We start from the raw sequence: 20,972 nt of genomic DNA on the forward strand, positions 1-20,972 counted from the left end.
GTAATGTTCTTTTATATAATTTTAGTTATTATTCCTTGTAAATTTTTCTATGTGAAGATATGAAAAACATTAGACGTGCCCAAACACATTGTAAAAGTTAACAAACATGATTTTGTGAATTTCTGGGGTTCCTACATTAACATCTACCCATAGAAACAAGGTATATTTGCAGAATAAAATGAAACCAAACTATCGCAAACTTGCAGTTGGAGATAAGATTATTTAAGGCTGTAAATTATTTCTATATTAGCCTATTACTCAAAAATTATACTAAAAATAAATCAAAGCATAAGTTGAAAGACATTAACATACATCAAAAAAAAAGGAAAATATTTATGCTGATAATACAATTTTTGAAAATTACACTGGCTAACATGCAAATCCTGCAGGTTTTTTCATTTGATTTTCTGTTTGTTTGTTTGTTTGTTTGTTTTTGTCTTTTTGAGACTGGCAGCCCAAGCCGGCCTTGAGCTCACTTTGTAGCCCAGGCTGGCCTTGAACTCACAATGCCACCTCCTGAATGCCAAATTACAGGTGTGTGCCACTATGCCCAGTGACTTAAATTTATTAAATTCATAATGGATATAAAAATGTTGTGCTGAGCAATGAGGAGAAAATGGAAAAGAGATCTAAGGTAGATATTTCCCTCATAGATTGAAATCCAGTGAGAGAAAGAGATAGGAAAGAAATGCCTGGTGTATATAGGTTAAGCTGTTACATTTTCCATTAAGAAAGTAATCTTATGCAAGTAAGGCTCAGAGGGAACTGATTTAAATGCAAAATTTCAGTGTAATCTCCCAAAAAAAGGACATTTCAAATGAGGTCTGATAACTTAATTACAAATGCATCAAACAAACAGAAGAGGGCCAGCCAAATAGCTCAGTGGATTAAAGTGCTGCAAGCAGGCACAAGGGCTGGAATTTCAATTCCCAGGCCTGCAGTGCGGGCTGAGAAGGTAATTGAGACTGGGCGTGGTGGCACATGCCTGTAATCCCAGCTCTTGGGAGTCTGTAAACAGGCAGATCACTAGAGTCTGATCTAGTAGTGAGACCCTGAACACCCTGCAGACACTTTCTTAAAAAATACAAAAAAGACAGAAGAACATACATTTTAGATGAATGTTGGTAAGTTGGAAGGACTAAGAGAGGCTTCAAAACTACAGCACAAAGAGCAAAGGGCAGTTTAACACTGGACAAAACTATCTATTTAGAGAAGTGAGTGGGCAGTAATGTAACACACCATTTAATGTCCTTTGGCCTTGATTTTTAAGGTTTAATCTTTCTTCTAAAGGTGGCTCACTTTCTTGACAGCTTGAGAACTTAAGAGATTTATTTGTGTTTAATATGCAAGCTGTGGAAAAAATACCCAATCTGTTTTAGTCTTAATTACCACCTTGGTGTTTTAGATGTAGCAAAGATGTAATAAGAGCCAGGCACTGGGATACAAATTAGCCATTGTCACAATTTAGATTTATAATATACCCTAACCATCTCATATGTTCCTAGGTGATGCTTATGGAAAGTGATTGGATCATAGGGGCGCTATACTCAGTGGACCAGACCATTGATAAATTTCTGATAGAATATGGTATTAGGAAAGGGGGTCCAGTGGAGGAAGTGGGTCCCTGGGGATGTCTTTGGGTAGTACAGATCTCTCTCTCTCTCTCTCTCTCTCTCTCTCTCTCTCTCTCTCTCTCTCTGTGGCTCTTCCTGTTCTTGCTGCCTCCTTGCTTTTATACCTTGAGCAGCTTCCCACCGCAAGCCCTTCGGCCGTTCCATTTTGGTTTTGGACTGAAACCAAGAGCCAAATGAAAGCCTTCCCCCTGTAAGCTGTGGAGACAGCTCTTTCTCCAGGTGATAGCAGAGGCTCATCTGAAAGTTACTGTACTGAAGGAGTAATACACTCTAGCAGAACACAGACAAGATACGAAATCTTGAGAAACAGGCATTATTTCTAATTTGTAAATGAGGAAATTGATATTAATAAGGATTAAGGGACTGGCATATTTATCCAGAACTGCAAGGAGAGAAAAAAAATCTAGCCTCTGTTTTGATTAGTATGTGTCTTGTTAAGAAATCTACTGCGAAGGAAGAAGAGTACAATAAATGCTGAGAAACAACAAGCCAATAGAAAAAGGTATCAAGTCAGCTTTCTTCTATAAATGTTTTACACAAATGTGTTAGCAAAGTATAAAATATGTCAATAATTATCTTTTTTTAAAAATGTTGAAATTAGTCGTGCATAAAGTGTAGTCCCATAATCCCAGCATTCTGAGAGACTAAAGCAGAAGGATTGCAAGGTCAAGCCCAATCTGAACAATTCAGCAGTTTAGTGAGACCCTATCTCAAAATTAAAAAAAAAAAAATTTAAAAAATAAAATAAATTGAATGGGCTGTGGATGTAGCTCAGTTTAAAGGCCTCTGTGTTCAAGCCTCTGAACAGTAAAAAAAAAAAAAAAAAAAAAAAATCGAGCACATTATGAAAATCACTTAACCTGTCTCTCAAATTCATTATAAGCGGAAAAGCTCAAGATACAGATTCAAGGTACTAATTTTTCTGAATGTTTACTCACCTAAAATAGAAAAAAAAAAGGGGGGGTGAGGGGAGTCAACTAGCTCATAATTCGTAAAAATAGATGAGTTCTATATTAGTCTATTAATAAACTGATCATGAGAATTTAAGTGATTCTCATGGCCAGTTTTATTACAGTGACAACTTTATTACTGTGTAGCTAGCTCACATTAAGCATAATTATTTATTTATAATTGTACACAGTGATAGAAACATTTAAAAATTTTTTCATAGTGTAGTTTGATCTGAAATGTCCCCCAAAGGCCCATAAACTGAAGACTTGGTCTCTAGCCTGTGGTATTATTGGGTAGTGGTGAAATCTCTAAAAGGTGGCTAGTGGAAGGAAGTTTTACTGGGGCACATCTTGAAGCGGATATTAGGACCCCTGGCTCCTTCCTCACTGCTTTCTGGACACCATGAGATTCGCCTTCCTGTATTTCATGCATCCACTACCATGTAATGTGCTGCCACAGGCCCAAAGCTCTGTGACCAAGTGTGGAGGACCATCTGGGTGACTCCGCTTGAAAGAAGAGCAGTTGTCTCCGTTTTGGCTGTGCCTGACCCTATTTCCATGTATTGATGTGTACAAAACTGGCCAGGACTTCTCCTTATCCTTTCAATTGGCTCTATGCCCCGGTGCTGGTGGTAGACTTTGAAGACTGAAGACGACCGTCATGCGTGTTCCCCTGGTAACCCCCACCTGCTGCTCTTTTTAATACATCCAGTCAGAGTTAGGATAAAGTGCAAATGTTCCATGCTGTCAGCTGGGAGCAAGCCTCAAGACAGAGGTTAAGACTTCCTGGGACTTGAAAGATTTCACATCCGAGCTGAAGCACTGGACTCAAAAACATTAGATACTATCTCAAAAACATTAGATACTATCTCAATTGTGTAATGCAGATTACTCTCTGCATATTCTCTCTGCATATTGCAGAGCTCACAGTACTCACCTACTTCCTGCCATTTGTAGTCATTCATCCTCAAGCCACTCCTTCATGACTGAATAAAACCCAGGCTTCGGCCTTGGGTCAATGCCTTTGTTCTAGATAGCCGCCACCAAGGCTGGACTAAGGGCCTCTTGGCTTCCCATAACTATAAATATGTTTTAGTGTCTTTACTCTCACCATGGGTTGCACTAGAAGTGCTAGATTGGAATTAACTTGATGGGATCCCAAAAACTTATCCATGGGATTACAAATATAAACTTCCTGGACCAAGATGCGGACCAAAAAGGCTCTCTATAACCAAAGACCATAAACTAAAACTTCTGAAAGCATGAGCTAAAATACCCCTTTCTCCCTAAGTTAATTTGAGTCAGGACTTTCTTCACAGTGACAAAAAAGGTGACTACCACAGAAAATTGCTACCAAGAAATAGGATTGCAGCTGTCGTGACTATACCTAATGATGTGGTTCAGAAGTTTGGAGGAGGCTAGAGAAGTCCCAGAATGTTGTAAACAGGGATTGATGGGTTTTAGCTCAAAGGTTGAGGTTGATTTTAAAGGTAATGGACTAATTAATCCGGCAGGATGCTGACAAGAATGTGGACAGTAAAGGCCAAGCTATGAGGTTTCAGATGGAAATGAGGATTCGATAGAAGGTCTTCAGCTCACAAATGAGTTCCACTCCAGGAGAACATTTGTTTGTATATTGAATTTGTTCCTAAATCTGACAAAATGAGTCTTACACAGTACACTTGTAAAAGTTCACAACACAAATGTTTGTAAAGTGGAAAGTTACTGTACCGAGAATTGGACTAAAGGTCATTTATGTTACACTCACAAAATATTTGTCTTCATTTCTTGAGACTTGGTGTGAGGTTGCTTTTAAAGATAATGGACTAATCAATCTGGCAGAAAGCTTAAGGCAGCACAGCATTGAGGCACTAGCATGAGTACTGCTGGCTGCTTTTAGCACGATTGACAATGAGAACTGAGAGCAAAAAGCAAAATGGAAAGATGTGAAAAACATGCAGTTTGACCAGGAGTGCATTAAAATTTGGTGCCAAGGAATATGTAATTGTAACTGCACTATTATAAAGAAGTTGAGTACTTCGGAGCAGGACAGTTGGAGAGATGTTTCAAGGGCATGTTAGGCATCAGTAGCACTCCATCCATCACGGTCCAAAGACTTTTATTTATTTATTTATTTATTTATTTATTTATTTATTTTGTATGTGTGTGGCCAGCTCAGCCCACCAGGGGGCGAGGCTGGCTGGCATGTGGTGCTGGGGGATTGAACTGTGGTCTTTGTGTTTTGCTTAGCTTAGCTTGTTCTAAGTAGGTGCTTTAGACCACTGAGCCATCTCACCAGCCCCGGTCCAAAGACTTTTGAGAAGTGTCTGGGGGTATTTTGCTCAAACAGGGTTACCTAGGGAATGCTTTCTCTAGGTTTCCATCTCCTATGTTCTGCCTTCAGGGACTCAGAGGACACTGCAGACATAGTTCAAGCAGGCCCAGATACAGCTTGGGTTGTTAGTAGACCTTCGCATAATCCATAGGATGCTGGAGTTTCCACTAAAGTTTTGGAATTACCGAGGCATCCATTAAGATTTCAAAGGAAATCTTACTCCCTGGTAAGTCAGGGAGTATGTGGCAGGTTTCAAGCTGAGGCCAGTAGTCCCTGAAAGGTAGACACTTAAAGCTATGGAAGTACAGCCAAAGTTGCAATAGACCCAGGAATTTGGAGATGACAGGAATTCAGAGCATCTACCAAGGAAAGCCACAAGCAGTAAGCAGAGCCAGCCCAAGAGAGGCCAAGCCGGCAGTAAGGTTACAGTGGTAGGGCTGTTTTATTTTTGTTTGGCCCTATAGATGTCACTCTCTCTTTGGTCAGATTACTTTCCTCATTACTTTTCTATTCCTACTCCCTCCTTTGGAAATCTGTTTATTGTAGCTTGGAGGATGTAACTTTTTTGTTTTTCCCTTCCAGGGGCATACAACTCAGTTTGCAGTGAGTTTCGGATGATTTAGAATTTAAGATTTTTGAGCAATCACTTGCAGCTGGGTGAGATGGTGCATACCTATAATCCCAGCACTTGGGAAGCTGAGGCAGAAAGATCAGTGCAAGTTTTGAGGCCAGCATGGCCTACACAGTAAGTTCAAGAAGGTCTCAAAAGACAGACTGACTCCCTTTTGTGCTGTGAAATGATCATGTGCCTTGGGGTTAGGGGGAGATGTGTGTTATGGTTTGGACCTTAATGTCCACCAGTGGCCCACATTCCAAAGGCTTGGTCATCAGCCTGTGATACCACTAGGAGTGTTTCTGCCCAGCAAGCAGTTCTGGGTTGTGGAAGTTGCCTGGGAGGAGGGCATCCCCTTTGGAAGGCCAAGTTTTATAATTCATTCTTCTTTAGGTAGAAACTAACGGACAAGAGTTGGTTTTGTGTGTAAAGCATATTAACATCTGGAAATACTGTATCATTTAGCCCCAAATGTCAAAAGTTTAAAAAGATGCGTTTGTATTCCAGCCAGGTAAGGCTAAATGAAGTTCAATCAACTGTGTCCCACACTGAGGTTTCACCAGGTGCTGTAGCAAGGAGACACAGTACCGTATCTGATGACAGCCTCTGCCATCAAGAGAATAGATCATAACCAGGAGTGTAACAGAAAGGAAAAAAGCTCTGCTATGCTTCACATCAAGCCTGAGAGCTGACTTCTAAGATACCTAGTCCAACATACTCTGCTTTATATTCCCTGACTCACGCCATATGCTGCATCTATTTCCAATGAACTGACAAGGAAATTAAAAACTGAAAACCTGGAAGATTCACGGTAGCTCGCCTGCTCCTGGTACTTTTTTTTTTAGCAATAAAGTATTTTTATTATTTTTTAAATTTATTTATTTATTTATTTATTTTTGACAACTCATACAGAATTTTACTTAACAAAGTAATATGAATTTCACAGTATTTGTTGTAATACATGGTATTGTCTTACAATCAGCTGTTCATATTACCAAATACATACACATAAAATTGGAAGAAGAAGAAAGTGGAGCAATGTATAAGAAATTAAGAAAAGAAAAAGTACAAACAATTGAAAAAAAGGAGATGAAATTAATTAGAGCATTGACTGCTTCTTTCCATTTCCATTTTTTTTCTTTTTTTAAAAAAAAATTATTTATTTATTTATTTTTGTCCTGTCAGAGGTGAATATTCTATTGGCATCTAAATACTATAAGTGTTTGAATTCAACTAAACATCTAATACCATCTAGAAGTCTATAATATTAGTGGGTTATCCTCAGAAGTTATTGACTTGAGCCATTTACAGCTCATTGTATTAATATGGATTTATTTTATATACCTCATTTTTATATTTTCTACTGGATGGTTAAGACCAAGATATAGCAAGACCTATATACCTAGAATTGTAACTTTTGTATCTGATAAGGTCAGCCAAGTACTCTCAGGATTTATCCTGTAGCCCTGTACTGCCTTTTGTACATCCTTTTGTCAGTGTCTGACATGAGGATGGGTCACAGCCATTGCTTGACCAATTTGCTCTCTGTGAAAGCTTGAGAAAATGACTTTTCTCTCCATGTGACTCTCCCCAGGCTCACTTTAGATCCTCAAACACATTTCTCTGTGGCTCCATAATCTTCTTGATGAGAAAATTTGGAGCACAACTGAGTTACATGTTGTTAGAGTACAGGTTCTCCTATGTCCCGAGTCTTCACTGACCTTGAAAGGCTAGAGCCAAAATGTTGGCTAATCATGCAGCCCTTCCTTTTCTCCATATTTTGATCTGTTAACTTAGGTTGTTAACCCTCCAGAAGAGAAGCTAATTATTAACCTGCAATATATGTAGTTCTGTTTATCCTATGTGTAGAAATATCAAACATTTTGGCATATCCTGGAACAGGTATTTTCCATCAGATATTGATATGTTGAACTTTAAGTCCTTACAGAATATGAAGGAAAAATAATTATATAAAAGTAGAAATAAATAAATAAAAATAAAATAAAATAATATTCTTTGGGGCCAGGGAGATGGCTCAGTGGAATAAGCGCTTCCCTGGCAAGTGCAAGGGCCTGAGTTCAATCCCCGGTTCCGGAAAAATAAATAAATAAAAATAAAATAAAAAGTAGAAATAAGCATTTACATATTTTTACAAAAAAGTTTAGAAACCTAGTCATATACGGAATTGTAAGTCCTTATATTAGGGAGATAATACGATATTTACAGATGTGGGTCTGGTTTATTTCACTAATAAGTAGATCTTCAAAGGGCATCCACTTAAATATGAAGGCTTCACGTTTATCATTCTTTATAGCTGAGTAGTACCCCATTATATAAAAGTACCACATCTTTTTCAACCATTCCACATGTGACAGGCATTTTGGTTGTTTCCAAGTTCTGGCTATTACAAATTGTGCTGCTATAAACATAGGCCCACATGTATCACTATGACATGATGCTCCTGGTACTTTTAAGTGAAGTTTATTCTTAGTAAGTAAAAATGCTTATTGGTTTGCAAAAAATTTACTTAATATTCCCAACAAGCTAAGGTGCAACTATGATCTACTAGATAGGAAAAGAACCAAGAATTTCATTTGTACCGGTGATAAGCTGGCCCATCACAGAGCCCGTCAGCTAGCAGATCTGAGACTTGAGCCCCGTTTCTGCCTTCCTTCCAGTAAGCTATAATAGGTTCCAAAGCTCCTTGGATGGGCTGTTTGTAGCTTGTTCTTTCTTCTCAATTGAATTACCCAAGGATTCTGTCCTACCAGAAATAATTTCAGTATTTAGGGGGCACTAACCATATGCCAGGCACTGTTTTACTTGTGTAAACCAAGTTTCCACCTTTATGGATCCTATTATCTAAAGAGAGGAGACAGACAATAAGCAAGAAAATTAAGTAATCAATACTAAGCAAAACGGTAAGACTGGGAGTGTTTTAAGTGGGTAGTTGCAATATAGAGGGTGCTGGGGTGGGCTCCTGCAGATGACCCCTGAACTGAGACAGAAGGGTTGGGGATTGGCCCGTGGGAGCCCTTGAAATAAAACTTGTTTCTGAATATCGTTTGCACATTACAATCATCACATTTTACAGGATGACATGAGGCCACTTTGAGCTTATTAAACACATAGACTAGGAAGTGTTCCTATTCTCAAAGCAGCCTTTTATAAAAGTTGTAGGGGTGAAGTATTCTGAAACAGATACTGTAAGAATCTTCCATTGCTGTGTTTAAAGAAAGAACTGCCAGAGCACATCTCACACTGGTGTGTACACAATGACGTCAACCTTTTCTTAGTCAATTGCTGTAAAACTATGCACAGCTGCCGAGCATATGGGAAATGTCACGTGACCACTGTGTGCCCACTTCCTGCTTCTTCACTCTTGGAAAATCATCGGGTTGTGTATGTTTACAAAGCAGCAAAGTGCCCACAACTTTCAGAATAAAATAAAAAGAGGGCAAATAAGAGGACGACAGAATTATTAAGCTGACATCAGGTTAGACCTTTTGTGGCAAGGCCTTCATTTGGGGGTCTTTTGATCATATATTAAAATAACTGAGTAAAACAAGCTTTGTGTCCTTATCACCTTCAGGGTAACATGCCAGGGCTGGAGACCTTGTACTGGGATAATAGCCAGGTAAACAGAGGCCCAGGTTGGGCGGGCAGTTGGGCAACAGGTGTGAGCGAGGAAATACATACTTGGTTACTCAGGACTGCACTGCAGCCAACCAGGACTCAGTTAATGGAAAAACAGACTTGTTTCGGAAAATACTAGGTGGTCGCATGCATCTAAAAAGAAAGAAAACTGAATGCATGCAGCTTGTTCAAATTTGTCAAAGTAGAAATAACCAAAAGAAGGGCTGGGGAAATGGTTCAGTGTTATGAATAAACACTTCTCTGGCAAGTGCAAGGGTCTGAGTTCAATCCCCAGTTCTGCAAAAAAGAAAAAAGAAAGAAAGAAAAAAAAGAAACAACCAAAAGAAGTTTTAACTAGAAGTTTTTTGTTAAGCTTCAGAGGGCTGGGAGCAAAGCTGGGCAGTAACCTGCTTTCCTACCATGTGTGAGGGCCTAGGCTTGAGCCTCGCATTGGTGGTGGTGGTGGGGGGGGGAATGTCAGAGTAAAAGCCAGATGACATCAATTATCAACTACTTTATTTTCCAGGATGAGTTTATTACAGCTGACTTGATAATATATCCAAAAGTGTTTATGCACTTTTTTCCATACACAGCTTCAAAATCGTACCATGCCTGTGCTTTAAGTTAATGACACCAACACAACACAGAATTATAAACTTAATTAACCATGTAGTATCACCAAGGTAATGGGAAGTCATTTCCAAAGGATTACTGTAACACATGAGCCTGGGGAAATTCATCCTGGTGTCTACTGCTCACTCCCCAGGTGCTGAAGTCTGTTATATGGCTGCCACTGTATGTTAGGTAGCCATCATTTATTTTAAATTTCTGAAACTGTAACTTCTGATCACAAATGTCTACAAGCTTTGCATTAAGAAAACAACTAAGCAGTAGGGGAAATGGAAGAAAGCAAGCTGCCCCCGCTAAGTGCAAATCTTTTCCTAGTCCGCACTCACGCGGGCTGAGGCTCTTACTGGGGTACAATCAGCACACATGGGGTGTGTACATTTCTAGACAGCTTTTACACTAAGTACAAGGAGAATAATGGTGTTTTCTCCAAAGGTATTTGTGATCATGAAATCCATCAGGACAATAAAGTGCAGATGTGTCACCTGTCTCTATTTGAGGTCTTTCTTCACAGTGCATGGGAAAAGCAGAGGACTCACTCTTCTGTTTGCGTCATACTGGTCTCCAAAGGCAAAAATTAATTTTGACACATCACTTAAACTGCATTCCCCAAAAAGGAGCACTGGCAGTCAATCTAATGCAGCACATGGAGCCTCAGATTACTGGGACACTTCCTGAACTGTGTAGTCGTGAGAAACCTTACCATGATCCAAGGGTAGTAAGCAGCTTTGAAAGATAGGCTAGCAAGAGCCCTGAGACAAAATGACTTGTAGAAAAACCAGATCTCAGACCCCAGAAGTACCTGGCCTAGCTTTACCTCTGAACTTGCTAAATCAAAGGTTATACATCTGTAAAACTCAGGGGGCTGGTCTAAAATGGTATATATTACCTTATCCAAGGATAGTTTTCCTTCTTAGAATATCCAGAGATAGAACTAAAATAAGCAAAGACCCCCTAAATTCAACTTCTGCTTCCTCCATAACCTGCAGACTGGGGTAGAGACTGCTACAAGTCTGCAAGGAGGGCAAGGACCTGCTGTGTATTTCTTTGCAGTTATTTTGGAATTCTGAGACAAGTGACTCACTATGTAGTGCAGGCTGGCCTCAAACTGCAATCCTGCCTCAGCCTCCCGAGCTGGGATTACAGGTGTGTACTACCATACCCAGATTGTTTTTCTAACACTAATAAAATCTTATTCCTAGGAAGGCTAAATCTATTCATTTCAACATGCAGTTTACATTTTTACTGAAAAATATGAGCTTCCTTTCAGTTTTATCAGGGACCAGCACCTGGTATTTTCCTATGGACGGGTGTAAATACTGTTTGAAATTCCTGCAAAGCTTCCCATTTTCCAGAAAGTTACATGGTGCTCACTGCGCTTTGGACGTCTTCTTTTCCTCATTCTGGATTTAACTTCCCCAAGAAATGCATGGGGCATGTTCTAGTTGGTTGAGTCCTATCACAGGTCTTCTATGATTTACTTCCTTTGTGATTTTATTCTTTATAGCTATCAAGGAAGATGTTACCTTCTAACAAATTAACTGCCAAGAGAGCAGCATTACAGATTACAGGGTTTTTGGAGTTTCTACCAACTGCTTGGTAGTTCAGGTTCACATAACTTCTATGCCTACATCCCACCCACATATTGACTCTGATTGAAGGAGGCTCTCCCAGGTTCAGAACACACACTTGTGCTCGGAAGAAGTGTTTCTTTCTACTTTGGGAGACAGTGATCTCATACAGAAAAAGCTGTAGGGCAGAGAAGGTGGAATGGTTGGCTGGGACGTGCAGGAAAGCTGGAAGGAGACAGAATTGTATGAGCTCATTAAAAATCAGTCGCCCACATTATGATTTGTAGTCAGCTAAATCTGGGACAAGGCCTTGACATCTGCATCTGTGAGCAGCATATTTCTACCCCATCCCTCGACTGTGATATAAAGCAGCTTCCAACCTCAGCTTTATGAAATACACAGGCCAGAGCAACTTGTCTGCAGAGGAGAAAATCAGCCGCACATCAGAAATGCACCAGGCACATTGCCGACTGTGACATTCACCCTTGGACAGCTGTTCGTGAGAAGAGCTGCATCAACATGCGTGCACTGAGCACGCTGGAGCACTCACTGCAAAGAGCCACCACGAAGGTTCAGTCTAGGAGTCCACACCTCAGCAAACTCATCCCAAACAAAGTCAACAGCCCACAACTCGGAAGGTTTTTACAGTAAGCAATTACTTTATTTCCTTGGCCTGACATGGTTGACTTCATTTACAAGAACCTGAAGCTGACAGGACACACAGAGTTCCCAACAGAAAGGATCCTTTTCATTAGCAGAGATGAAATGTCACATCAGAGTGCAATTCCTGCTCCCCACCCCCACCCTTGACCCTTAAATGAAAAGAAACTGATTAATCCCCTATGAATTACTAAAAGACATCCCTCCAAACATTTTTAATTAGCAGCTGCAGTAGATGAAAACCAGAGGAGGGAAGCAGCTGGCCGTCACTTAGCATTCCTGTGCGTGAGACTGAGGGACAATGGCGAGGGAGCGAGAATTCTGGATGTGCGGGAAGTGTGGATCATCTACCTTTCCTCATACTTGCACTTCCACATGAAAGACATCTCTATCCCTCTACGTGGGAACTGCTAAAGGCAACACGAAAAAACACTGGCTGTAGCCTGCAACTTAAAGTGCCCAAGGTTCAGAATATTCCTAAGTAGGTGTGAGACAAGGGGCACCAGAGAGAGAGCAGGTTAAGACAGAAGCTTGTCAGTCAGTTCCAGTTTAATGCTATCAAAACTAAAGGGAATCACAATCCCCTCCTGCAAGACTGCTCTTTTTCAAAGTTAAGACAGCTCCTTCTGAGCATCTGTGTGGGTGTCTACTCCATCTCTGGAGAGGGACTGTGACATTCACATCTGAGACTAGCAGGTGACGCAGGGCGTGGAGAAATTGGAAAGATCAAGAGCTGCAATGCTTCAATTAGTGTGGTTGTCTTTTGGTCCCCAGGTGTGGTCCACTGCCACAATTCCTAAGAAATTCCTGTTCCCTTTCCTACTTGTGCAAATGGCAAAAATCGAATCTCTGCCCAAAGAGATGAGAGTTGCTGCTGAATTGCATTCACTTCTGGCTTTAACTTGCCCACCTTCTGACCTACTGTGCAGTCCCAAAACCTTAATTCTAGGCAATGTCATGAACTTAGGACCTCTCCCTCCTTTATCGAAGCCAATCCAGCAGCTCTGTCCTGACATGCTTTCTCCCTGGGCTGAGGAAGCAGCAAAAAAACATCAACTGAGCGTGTGAAGATATGACGACAATGTGTGCATTTTAAGTTTCCAAGGTCTCCTCCTTCCGTCTTCTCCATGGTGGGAGCCCTCCCGCTCTTCCCTCAAGTCCCACTCACATCCCTCCCCTACCCCCATGTCCAGGTGCTCCCATCTGCTGGGCTTCCATCACTCACTTCCCATACACACTTTCATCACTGTAGGCCACGTACAGAAAATAGTCTTCCTCGTGGTTGTCCTAGGAGAGACATGATGGCAGTTCAAGGAAACATTCATAATCATTATCTCTGGAACTATGAGCCCCACATAAGCTCATAAAATAGGCATAAGAGTTGTTATTCACCTCCACTGAAAAGAACAGGTCTGGGTGTAGCCCTGTGGGAGAACACTGCCCTCATATGGTCAAGCCCTGAGTTTGATTCCCAGCAGTGATAAAAATAAGAGGAATAAAAAATAGGCAAAAGTGGCTAGAATTGAGCTCTGACTTCACAAAAACCCTCCACTGAGAACACAATACACACAGGCATCTGGATACAGAGATGATGGGTACAGTCTTACTCTGACACGCTTATTCTAGCAACTGATACTGCAAGACATGTATACTAGAGTATACAATAAAAAGAGTATATGCTATAGAGTAAGGTTAGATTAGGTGTGACTAGACATCCATGTAATTCCCTAATGGGAGATGCAGAAAAGGCATCAGCTATATGAAATCTTTCAGGAATAATGCCATTACAGTCTAAAGACTATACTTACAGTAGCTAAGCCCTTTATAAGTTTTTCTCAGATTCTGGAATTGTGCCAGTTAAACCAAACCATGTAACACCATGAATTTCTATTATAACAAATGAATCAATTTAAATATTTAGCCTTAAATTTCACTTTATCTGACTCACTGTGGTCAGATAATGGGGTATCTGCTTCAAGATTTTTGTTTTGTCCAAGCCACATTTTCAGTTTACATAGGAAGTATGAAAATACAGCCTCGGTCATGGACAATACCTTCAGTAAGAGAAGGGGCTAGCTCACTCACCTTTGTCTTCTCAATCTGCTAAGTGGGAATATAATGAACTGGGACTGGAACAGATAACTGGGTCACAAATTACACATTACTGACAACTGTAGTAAGAACAGTAAAAGCTGCTTTGCAACTTTTTGCTATCAGGCAGCATTTCCTGCTGTTTCAATGAAGGCGAGCCAGCACTAAAGCAGTACAGTCAGGCAAGTCTGAGAAAAGATTTCAAAAGGATTAAATCTAGTATTGTGCCCAATCTCTACCAGGACAAGAGGCATCTAATCTCCCACAGCCTTACACTGCCACGTGTAAGAGGATCCTGATAAAAAACACCTCCTGCCCCACTTCTAGCTATGTCATCAACATACACTAAACAAAAGCAAGAGGATGCCACCCTCCTCAGCACTGAGACAGGACCATTACCTCATACAGCTGGCCCATGGTAGCGCTAGTGGGAGGGATAGTGTTGTTCACAAAGAAGAATAAGGCGTCCTCAGGTCTCAGGTGGATCCTCTTCCGGATTAAGAAGTAGAACTGGCCAACTAGATGAAGGAGAAGGAAAAGGGCAAGGAGAAAAAACAAATAGGGGATTAGTACCAGCTTTATATGCCATCTGAGCAGGGTAAACAGCAAATCTCAAAGAGGTCTGTGTAACCCCTGACATGCCACACGGAGATCATTGCTCCTTAGTTTCAGAACTAAAGCTAGCACATTCACTTTTGAAAACCACACCAAGGGAGTCTACGTAGAATAAGACATTCCTCCATTTCTAAACCTGACTTCAAATACTTTCCTATCCCCACTTTCATCCTAAGATAAACTAACAGGAAAAAGGAGCCAGAATTTCATAGTAACATTAGCACTCAACACAATGTTAAGGCAATGAGAGTTCCATGTTTAACATTTTCCCAAGACTACTGAAAAACTTCTACAAAAGTGACAATCCATTATATTAATTCCCCAGAAAATTTTCCTACAAAACCCAGGGTATCCTGGATACAATGGAAATTCCATTTGAAATAAAGGTAGAGACTGCACATGTTCTCATAATTCCAAATGGAATCCACAAAACATGATTATAAAAGAAACAACCTTTAGGAGACAAATATTTAGTCAAATCTCTAAAATATCCTCCCCAAATAGGACTGGTTTTTCCGTTGGAAAAAATTACTACCATACAAGCAAGACTGAATTTTAAATGTGTTTAAAAATGAATGTCTTGTCATTAAACATCTTTGGTTTCCGCTGTGTCTAAATCAAACAGGACACAGTGGTGGAAAATGGTACAGGGCACTGGTGATGAGAGTGGGATCGGCTCTAGCTGCATGCTATGTTAAAGGGTCCTCATACTCATTCACTAACTCTGATGCAGGTTACAAGGACTGAGAATGGTCTGTCCAGGACTGAAGGTCCCTGGTTGGGAAAGGACATTACCAGTAAGGTCAGAGGGCACTAGGTACTTCCTCTTGTCCAGATCAGGCACCCTGGCCTTAGGAGCCTTCTCCACGATGACCTGGAAGGAAAGTAGGAGAATGGGAATCAAAACTATAGGCCAACAGTTTTCTCTTCCTACCGCACAGCCACGTCACAAGAACTGAGACTATCGAGGCCTGATGCAAATTTCCATTCCTCACATCACACATCCCTCTCATTTGATTTTAAGTCATTACAAGTTACTAAGAGGTACACTACAGTACACACTTCCTTTAAGGCATTTCATTAGAATATGAAGACTTTGTGGATTTTCTCAGATGGTTCTATCACCCATGAGTTTTATTCTATCTCTAAAATACCCTTTATAGCCAGGGCTGATAGCACACACTTGTAATCCCAGCAACTTGAGGATGAGGCAGGATTACCTTGAGTTCAAGGCCAGCCTAAACTGCATGGCAAGACCCTGTCTTAGAAAAACAAAAACACAAAAAGGCCACATGCTAAGTGACTAGCCCCCAGCTAGGTGATATTGGGAGGTGGTGGAATCTGAACAGGGGAGGCGTCAGCTCACTGGGGACATATCCTCACAGGCAACTGTGGATCCTGTCTCTTGTTCTTTCTCTTCCGTTTCCACATGACGTGAGTAGTTCTACTCCACCAGGGCTCTCATTCGTCAAATACAGGGAAGGATGGCACCAATTTACCTCTATGGAATGAAGTCAATGAAACCGTGGGCTGACAGAAACCTCTTTGCAAACTGATTTTCTTAAGAATTTGTTACACTAATGGAATCCTGAAGTAAGACATAACAGTAGTGAGGTCTATTTTGTCAAAGTTTTCAAGGAATGATTGCAAAAGCACTGAAGACACTCAAATGAAAACCTATCAAAAGTTTTTATAACAAATGAGATTGCAGGATGATGACAGTACATTAAACCATTTATCAATGTTGGTTAAATTAAAATTTAAACTGCAAAAAATTTTAAACAGCACAGTAAACACTTCTGTGTCAAATGTAATAAAGTTCATGTATTTCCCTAATAAAAAAATGAAGATACATAAATAAATACATACATACATTATATATACATATATATTATTCTTTTAGACATAAGGTATCAGAAGTATCAAAATATTAAATGAAGCAGAAACAATGGACAAATAGCCCTAGGAGCTGTGACCTTCAACAGCTCAGTTAACATCTGAGCTTCTGTATACAATGAGTATCCTTCCAATGAAAGATAATTTTCAAACATACCTTTTACAATTCACGATACTGGCATTATGTGAATTTAAGTAATATGTAATATTTTATGTCAAATGCTTTGCAAATTATTAAGAAATCTCTATCAACGTGAAGGCAGTGACTGGAGCTTTTAAATTAAATACTGGGGCCTTTGCTCATTGTTATCATAAATGAGGCCCTGGGTTCAAAGTGTAGCAACAAAGTACTTCCAAAGTCAGCACAAGAACTTGTGTAGACAGAGGTGAGTCATAAGTTGAAAATAAAAGGTAGAAGAATTTCAGAGGGAGCCCAGTGAAGGGTGTCGAATGAGGATGGATGGACAGGAGACTGCAGATGTCTTGCAAACCTCAAATGGAACAGCCAGCCTGGCACTACCCCCAGGCACAAGGCCCAGCAGCTCCTGTGGAGAAGACAGAAGGAAACCAGAGGAAGGAGGAGCAGGACCACAAGAAAACAGATGGAAGGGACACATAGGAAGGACATGGGGAAGAACAGGAAGAGGAAGGTGATTTTTTTTAAGGCTCTTACTGACCAGCAATCATCTAGGTTTCTTGGAAACCCAACCGTACTCAGTGAACCCTGAACAAGATTTGGCTCTCAGATTTCTTCTGTGAAAGGCAGCCAACACTAAGCAGGGATAATTACATTTTTTAAAAAAAAAGACAAATAGCCAGCATGCTGGTGCGCACCTCTAATTCCAGCACTCAGGAGGCTAAGACCATCCTGAGTTTTAGACCAGTAACACAGAAAGCTCAGTGTCAACCTGAGCTACACAGCAAGACCCTCTGGCAAATAAGGAGAAGACAGGATTCACCCTACAGACACTGGGATTCCTGCGATAACACTGAATTAAAGCCGAATTTCTTGAGCTAACAGGGTAGCTCAATGGTAAAAGTGCAATGCTTCCCAAGCTGGAGGTCCTAGGTTCAAATGCAGGACACAAAACTATGCAGGTAGCAGAGCCCTTTTGACTCACTTAGGGTCATTGTATGTAGGAGGCTCCACAGTGAAACATGACTGAAGGAGCCAGAGACAAGTGACGGTTTTCATGGTTTATAAATTGTAAGTAAAATATTTAATACTGAATTATAAACAGGAAAACTATCGGGAGGAATAGCAAAAATATTCAGGGCCAATTCAAGTAAATGATTGAAATGGAAAAGGTTCTGTTTTGAAGAAATATACTGGCATTTTAATTTGGGAACACGTACACCCTAGATTTCATGATTTATGCAAAGCCTACTAGAACAGAGCCTGTCCTTGTTGAATTTTGAATAAAAGGTAATTCTGCTTAAGTTACCTGGCTGGCACCAGGCTACTCCATGAGGGCAGTAATAGTTTATCTCAAGTACTCAGCAACGTCACATACATGGCATATTATTAATTCTGGCTAATAAAAGTGTAAATTTAAAAATGATATGGCATAGAGATCAGAGTCTCTCAAGCTCTACCCTGTGACAGCCAGGGTTGGAATCCCAGCACTGCCACAGGCCAGTAATGTCACACTAGTTACACCTCACCTCTCTGTAATTCAAACGCTTTACTCCATAGAACTGGGCTAACAATGGTGTGAGAACTGCGTGAACACATCAGCCAAGAACCAGAACACTGCTTGAGTATGTGGCTAAAATGTCTCTGGAATTAGCTGTCATTTTTAAGTATTAAAGATGGGGATTAGCATTATCAGACTTGAAGCAAACTTTTAAACCTGTCACTCAAATCCAGGGATCACATACTGGTAAAAAGTAGAAATTCTTACTTTGGCAGAAAACCCTTGTGTGTAAAATACCCTGGGTACCACAATCCTAGCCATTACATAAAAAAGGAGTTTCTACTGCTGGGCTAATGCCCAAGGTTCCTTCTAGTAGCTACAAGTTCATAAGTTAGGCAAGGATAGAGTCCCAAAGAGTGTCTGTGGGTCAAGAAGAAAATATCACATAATTCCTATTTTTTAAAAATTACACATACTTATCCGAGTGTCTTCACATGAAAATAAAAACACAACCTTCAAGCGCTCCCGACTCCCAACATCTCTGAAATCCAACAACTGCTGTTCTTTCTACTACACACACACACACACACACACACACAAGAAAATCTGCCTTCCAGTGTAGCTGCGCAGCCCACAAGGGAGAAAAACCCGGCAAGTGGGCGGGGGAGGGGGGGGAGAGAGAGAAAAACACCCGGATGCTGAGAGATACCTTAGCATTTCTCCCCCTTCTTCACTGCCTGCTCTGGTTTCAGGTATTTAAAACCAGGAGTTGATATCTAAGAAAAAACTTGATCGGGCCTCGCTGGGCCTGGGGAAGGTCGGATTAAATCAGTACCCCTGCCGGCCGGCCGGCCCCACCTGGCCCTGGAGCCAGGAAACAGCAGGCGGGCTGCAGGGCCCGGAACGTGACCTTGCATCCGGGCCCGTCCGGGGCCTCCCCGCGCGCGCACTGGGAAAAACCAGGAAAGACGCCGCTGGCTCCTACATTTTTTGCTCCCAAGCCTATGACAAGAGGGCAAAAGTAACCTCGATCCATTCAGGCAGACACCGAGGGGACCCAGGCGCAGCGCCAGCCGTGCCCGTTCCCCGCGCTCCCGGGGCAGCAGATCCGGGCCCGGCGGATGCGCGACACCGAGGCCCGCGGGCGCCCGTCCGGCCGCACGTGCGCGCGTCATGCTGAGTCACGGGAGCCGCACGAAGCTGGGGCCGGCCGGGCCGGCGGGTCTGGAAGGTCGCAGGCCGGGCCGGGCCGCCGCGGGGAAGGCTCGGGTCTCGGGGCGGGCTGTCCCGACACCTCTGCTGCACCCAGGGCCCTCGCGCCGCCCCCGCGCTCCTGCGCCGCCCGGGGCTCGCTCACCGGGACCCTGTCCGGGTACTTCTTTCGGATCTTTTCTCCTTCCTTTTTCCGATACTCGAAGGGATGGTCCTCCTTGTACTGGAACTTCATGGTGGGCCGCAGGCTCGCTTTCCAGATCCCCGCGCGGGGCCTGCCTCCCTCGCTGAAGAGTGCGTCGCGCGCGTCCCGCCGGCTCAGGCCGATGGCAGGGCTCCCAGGATCGCTCCAGAAACTGTAGCTCCCGTGGCCGCTGCACCTGACCAGCGTTCAGAGAGCTCGGCGGCCCGGAGGCGATGAGCTGCCAGGTGGAGGAACCCCTGTGGCTTCCCCGCGAGCGGAGCACGAAAACACGGGGGCGGAGCGATGGTGTGGTGACGTCATCTGGCTCCGCCCACGACACGCCCCCGGGGCACGGGATGCTCCGGAGGGGGAGGACAGGGACCCCTACGTTCTCAAATTCTTTCCTTCCCTCTTATAGCTCTTCCAAATTATTTCCTTATCTCACAGAAGAATATTCCTTTCGTTGCTTTATTGTGATTGTCTCATTAATAATGGTTTTCTAGCCGTAAACAGGTTCTGATGATGCGTTCTTCCTTCACTTCTGCATTCTTGGTTGGGTCCCATAACAAATACACAAAGAGCCTGTAGGGATCTGGAGGCCGGCGGAAAAACAAGGGCTGAGGCTTTTGGGATTGCTTGCACTCGGGCTGCGAAGTCTTGGGCTTGCCTTTTCACCTTTCCGACCCGGGCATCCGAGGGCTGGGCTAGCTTGCTCCGCCAACGGCGCCCCACCCTCGCTGCAGTGCTTATCAGAAGGGCACCCGGAACAGCGTGACTCAGGAGTTCGTGGGTTGAAGGGCAGAGGGAGTGAGACTAAGTTCCCCTAAGTGATGCCTGCTAAGAGCTCCCTGCACTTTCTGACAGACAGTATTTGCGGTTCACCCAGAAGCTGGGGCTGTCTTCTGGGAAGGAAACATCAAGCATTTTTGGGTGATTAACTCTATCGTTCTCAAAACGTTTTTTTTTTTTTTTTTTTTTTGAACTGGCGTAAAAATTCACCCAGAGGATAGATGCAGTGGTTGAGAAAGTGTGGCTTGGAGGGAAGACTCCAGGTGGGGCCCTCTTCTAGTGCTCCTGTTATTCTACTCAGGGCCTGAGGACAGAGATTCCTGGGATCTGAGGAGGGCATCAGAAATGGAAAAAGAAAGGAGTAGTGCTGCCTGGCCCTGTGCAGATCCAGGCTGAGTTTTAAAAAATACTGGACTAGGGGTCCAGGGAGATGGCTCAGTGGAATAAGCGCTTCCCTGGCAAGCGCAAGGGTCTAAATTCAATCCCTGGTTCAGAAAGAAAGAAAGAAAGAAAGAAAGAGAG

At 42.3% G+C, this 20,972-nt stretch overlaps 1 protein-coding gene across 1 annotated transcript; it reads right to left on the reverse strand.

Annotated features, from left to right (window-relative positions):
• Nucleotides 1-11,997: 11,997 nt before the first annotated feature.
• Gabarapl1 (GABA type A receptor associated protein like 1) lies at nt 11,998-19,961 on the reverse strand. The gene is made up of 4 exons (XM_004626059.2): nt 19,623-19,961; nt 15,528-15,606; nt 14,517-14,635; nt 11,998-13,313 (listed from the first exon to the last, which is right to left on the reverse strand). The coding sequence occupies exons 1-4, from the start codon at nt 19,710-19,712 to the stop codon at nt 13,248-13,250; spliced, it is 354 nt and encodes a 117-aa protein (XP_004626116.1). The 5' UTR covers nt 19,713-19,961; the 3' UTR covers nt 11,998-13,247.
• Nucleotides 19,962-20,972: the final 1,011 nt, after the last annotated feature.

The sequence above is a fragment of the Octodon degus genome, unplaced genomic scaffold (genome assembly GCF_000260255.1).
Source record: "Octodon degus isolate 3935 unplaced genomic scaffold, OctDeg1.0 scaffold00012, whole genome shotgun sequence".
Taxonomy (NCBI): domain Eukaryota; kingdom Metazoa; phylum Chordata; class Mammalia; order Rodentia; family Octodontidae; genus Octodon; species Octodon degus.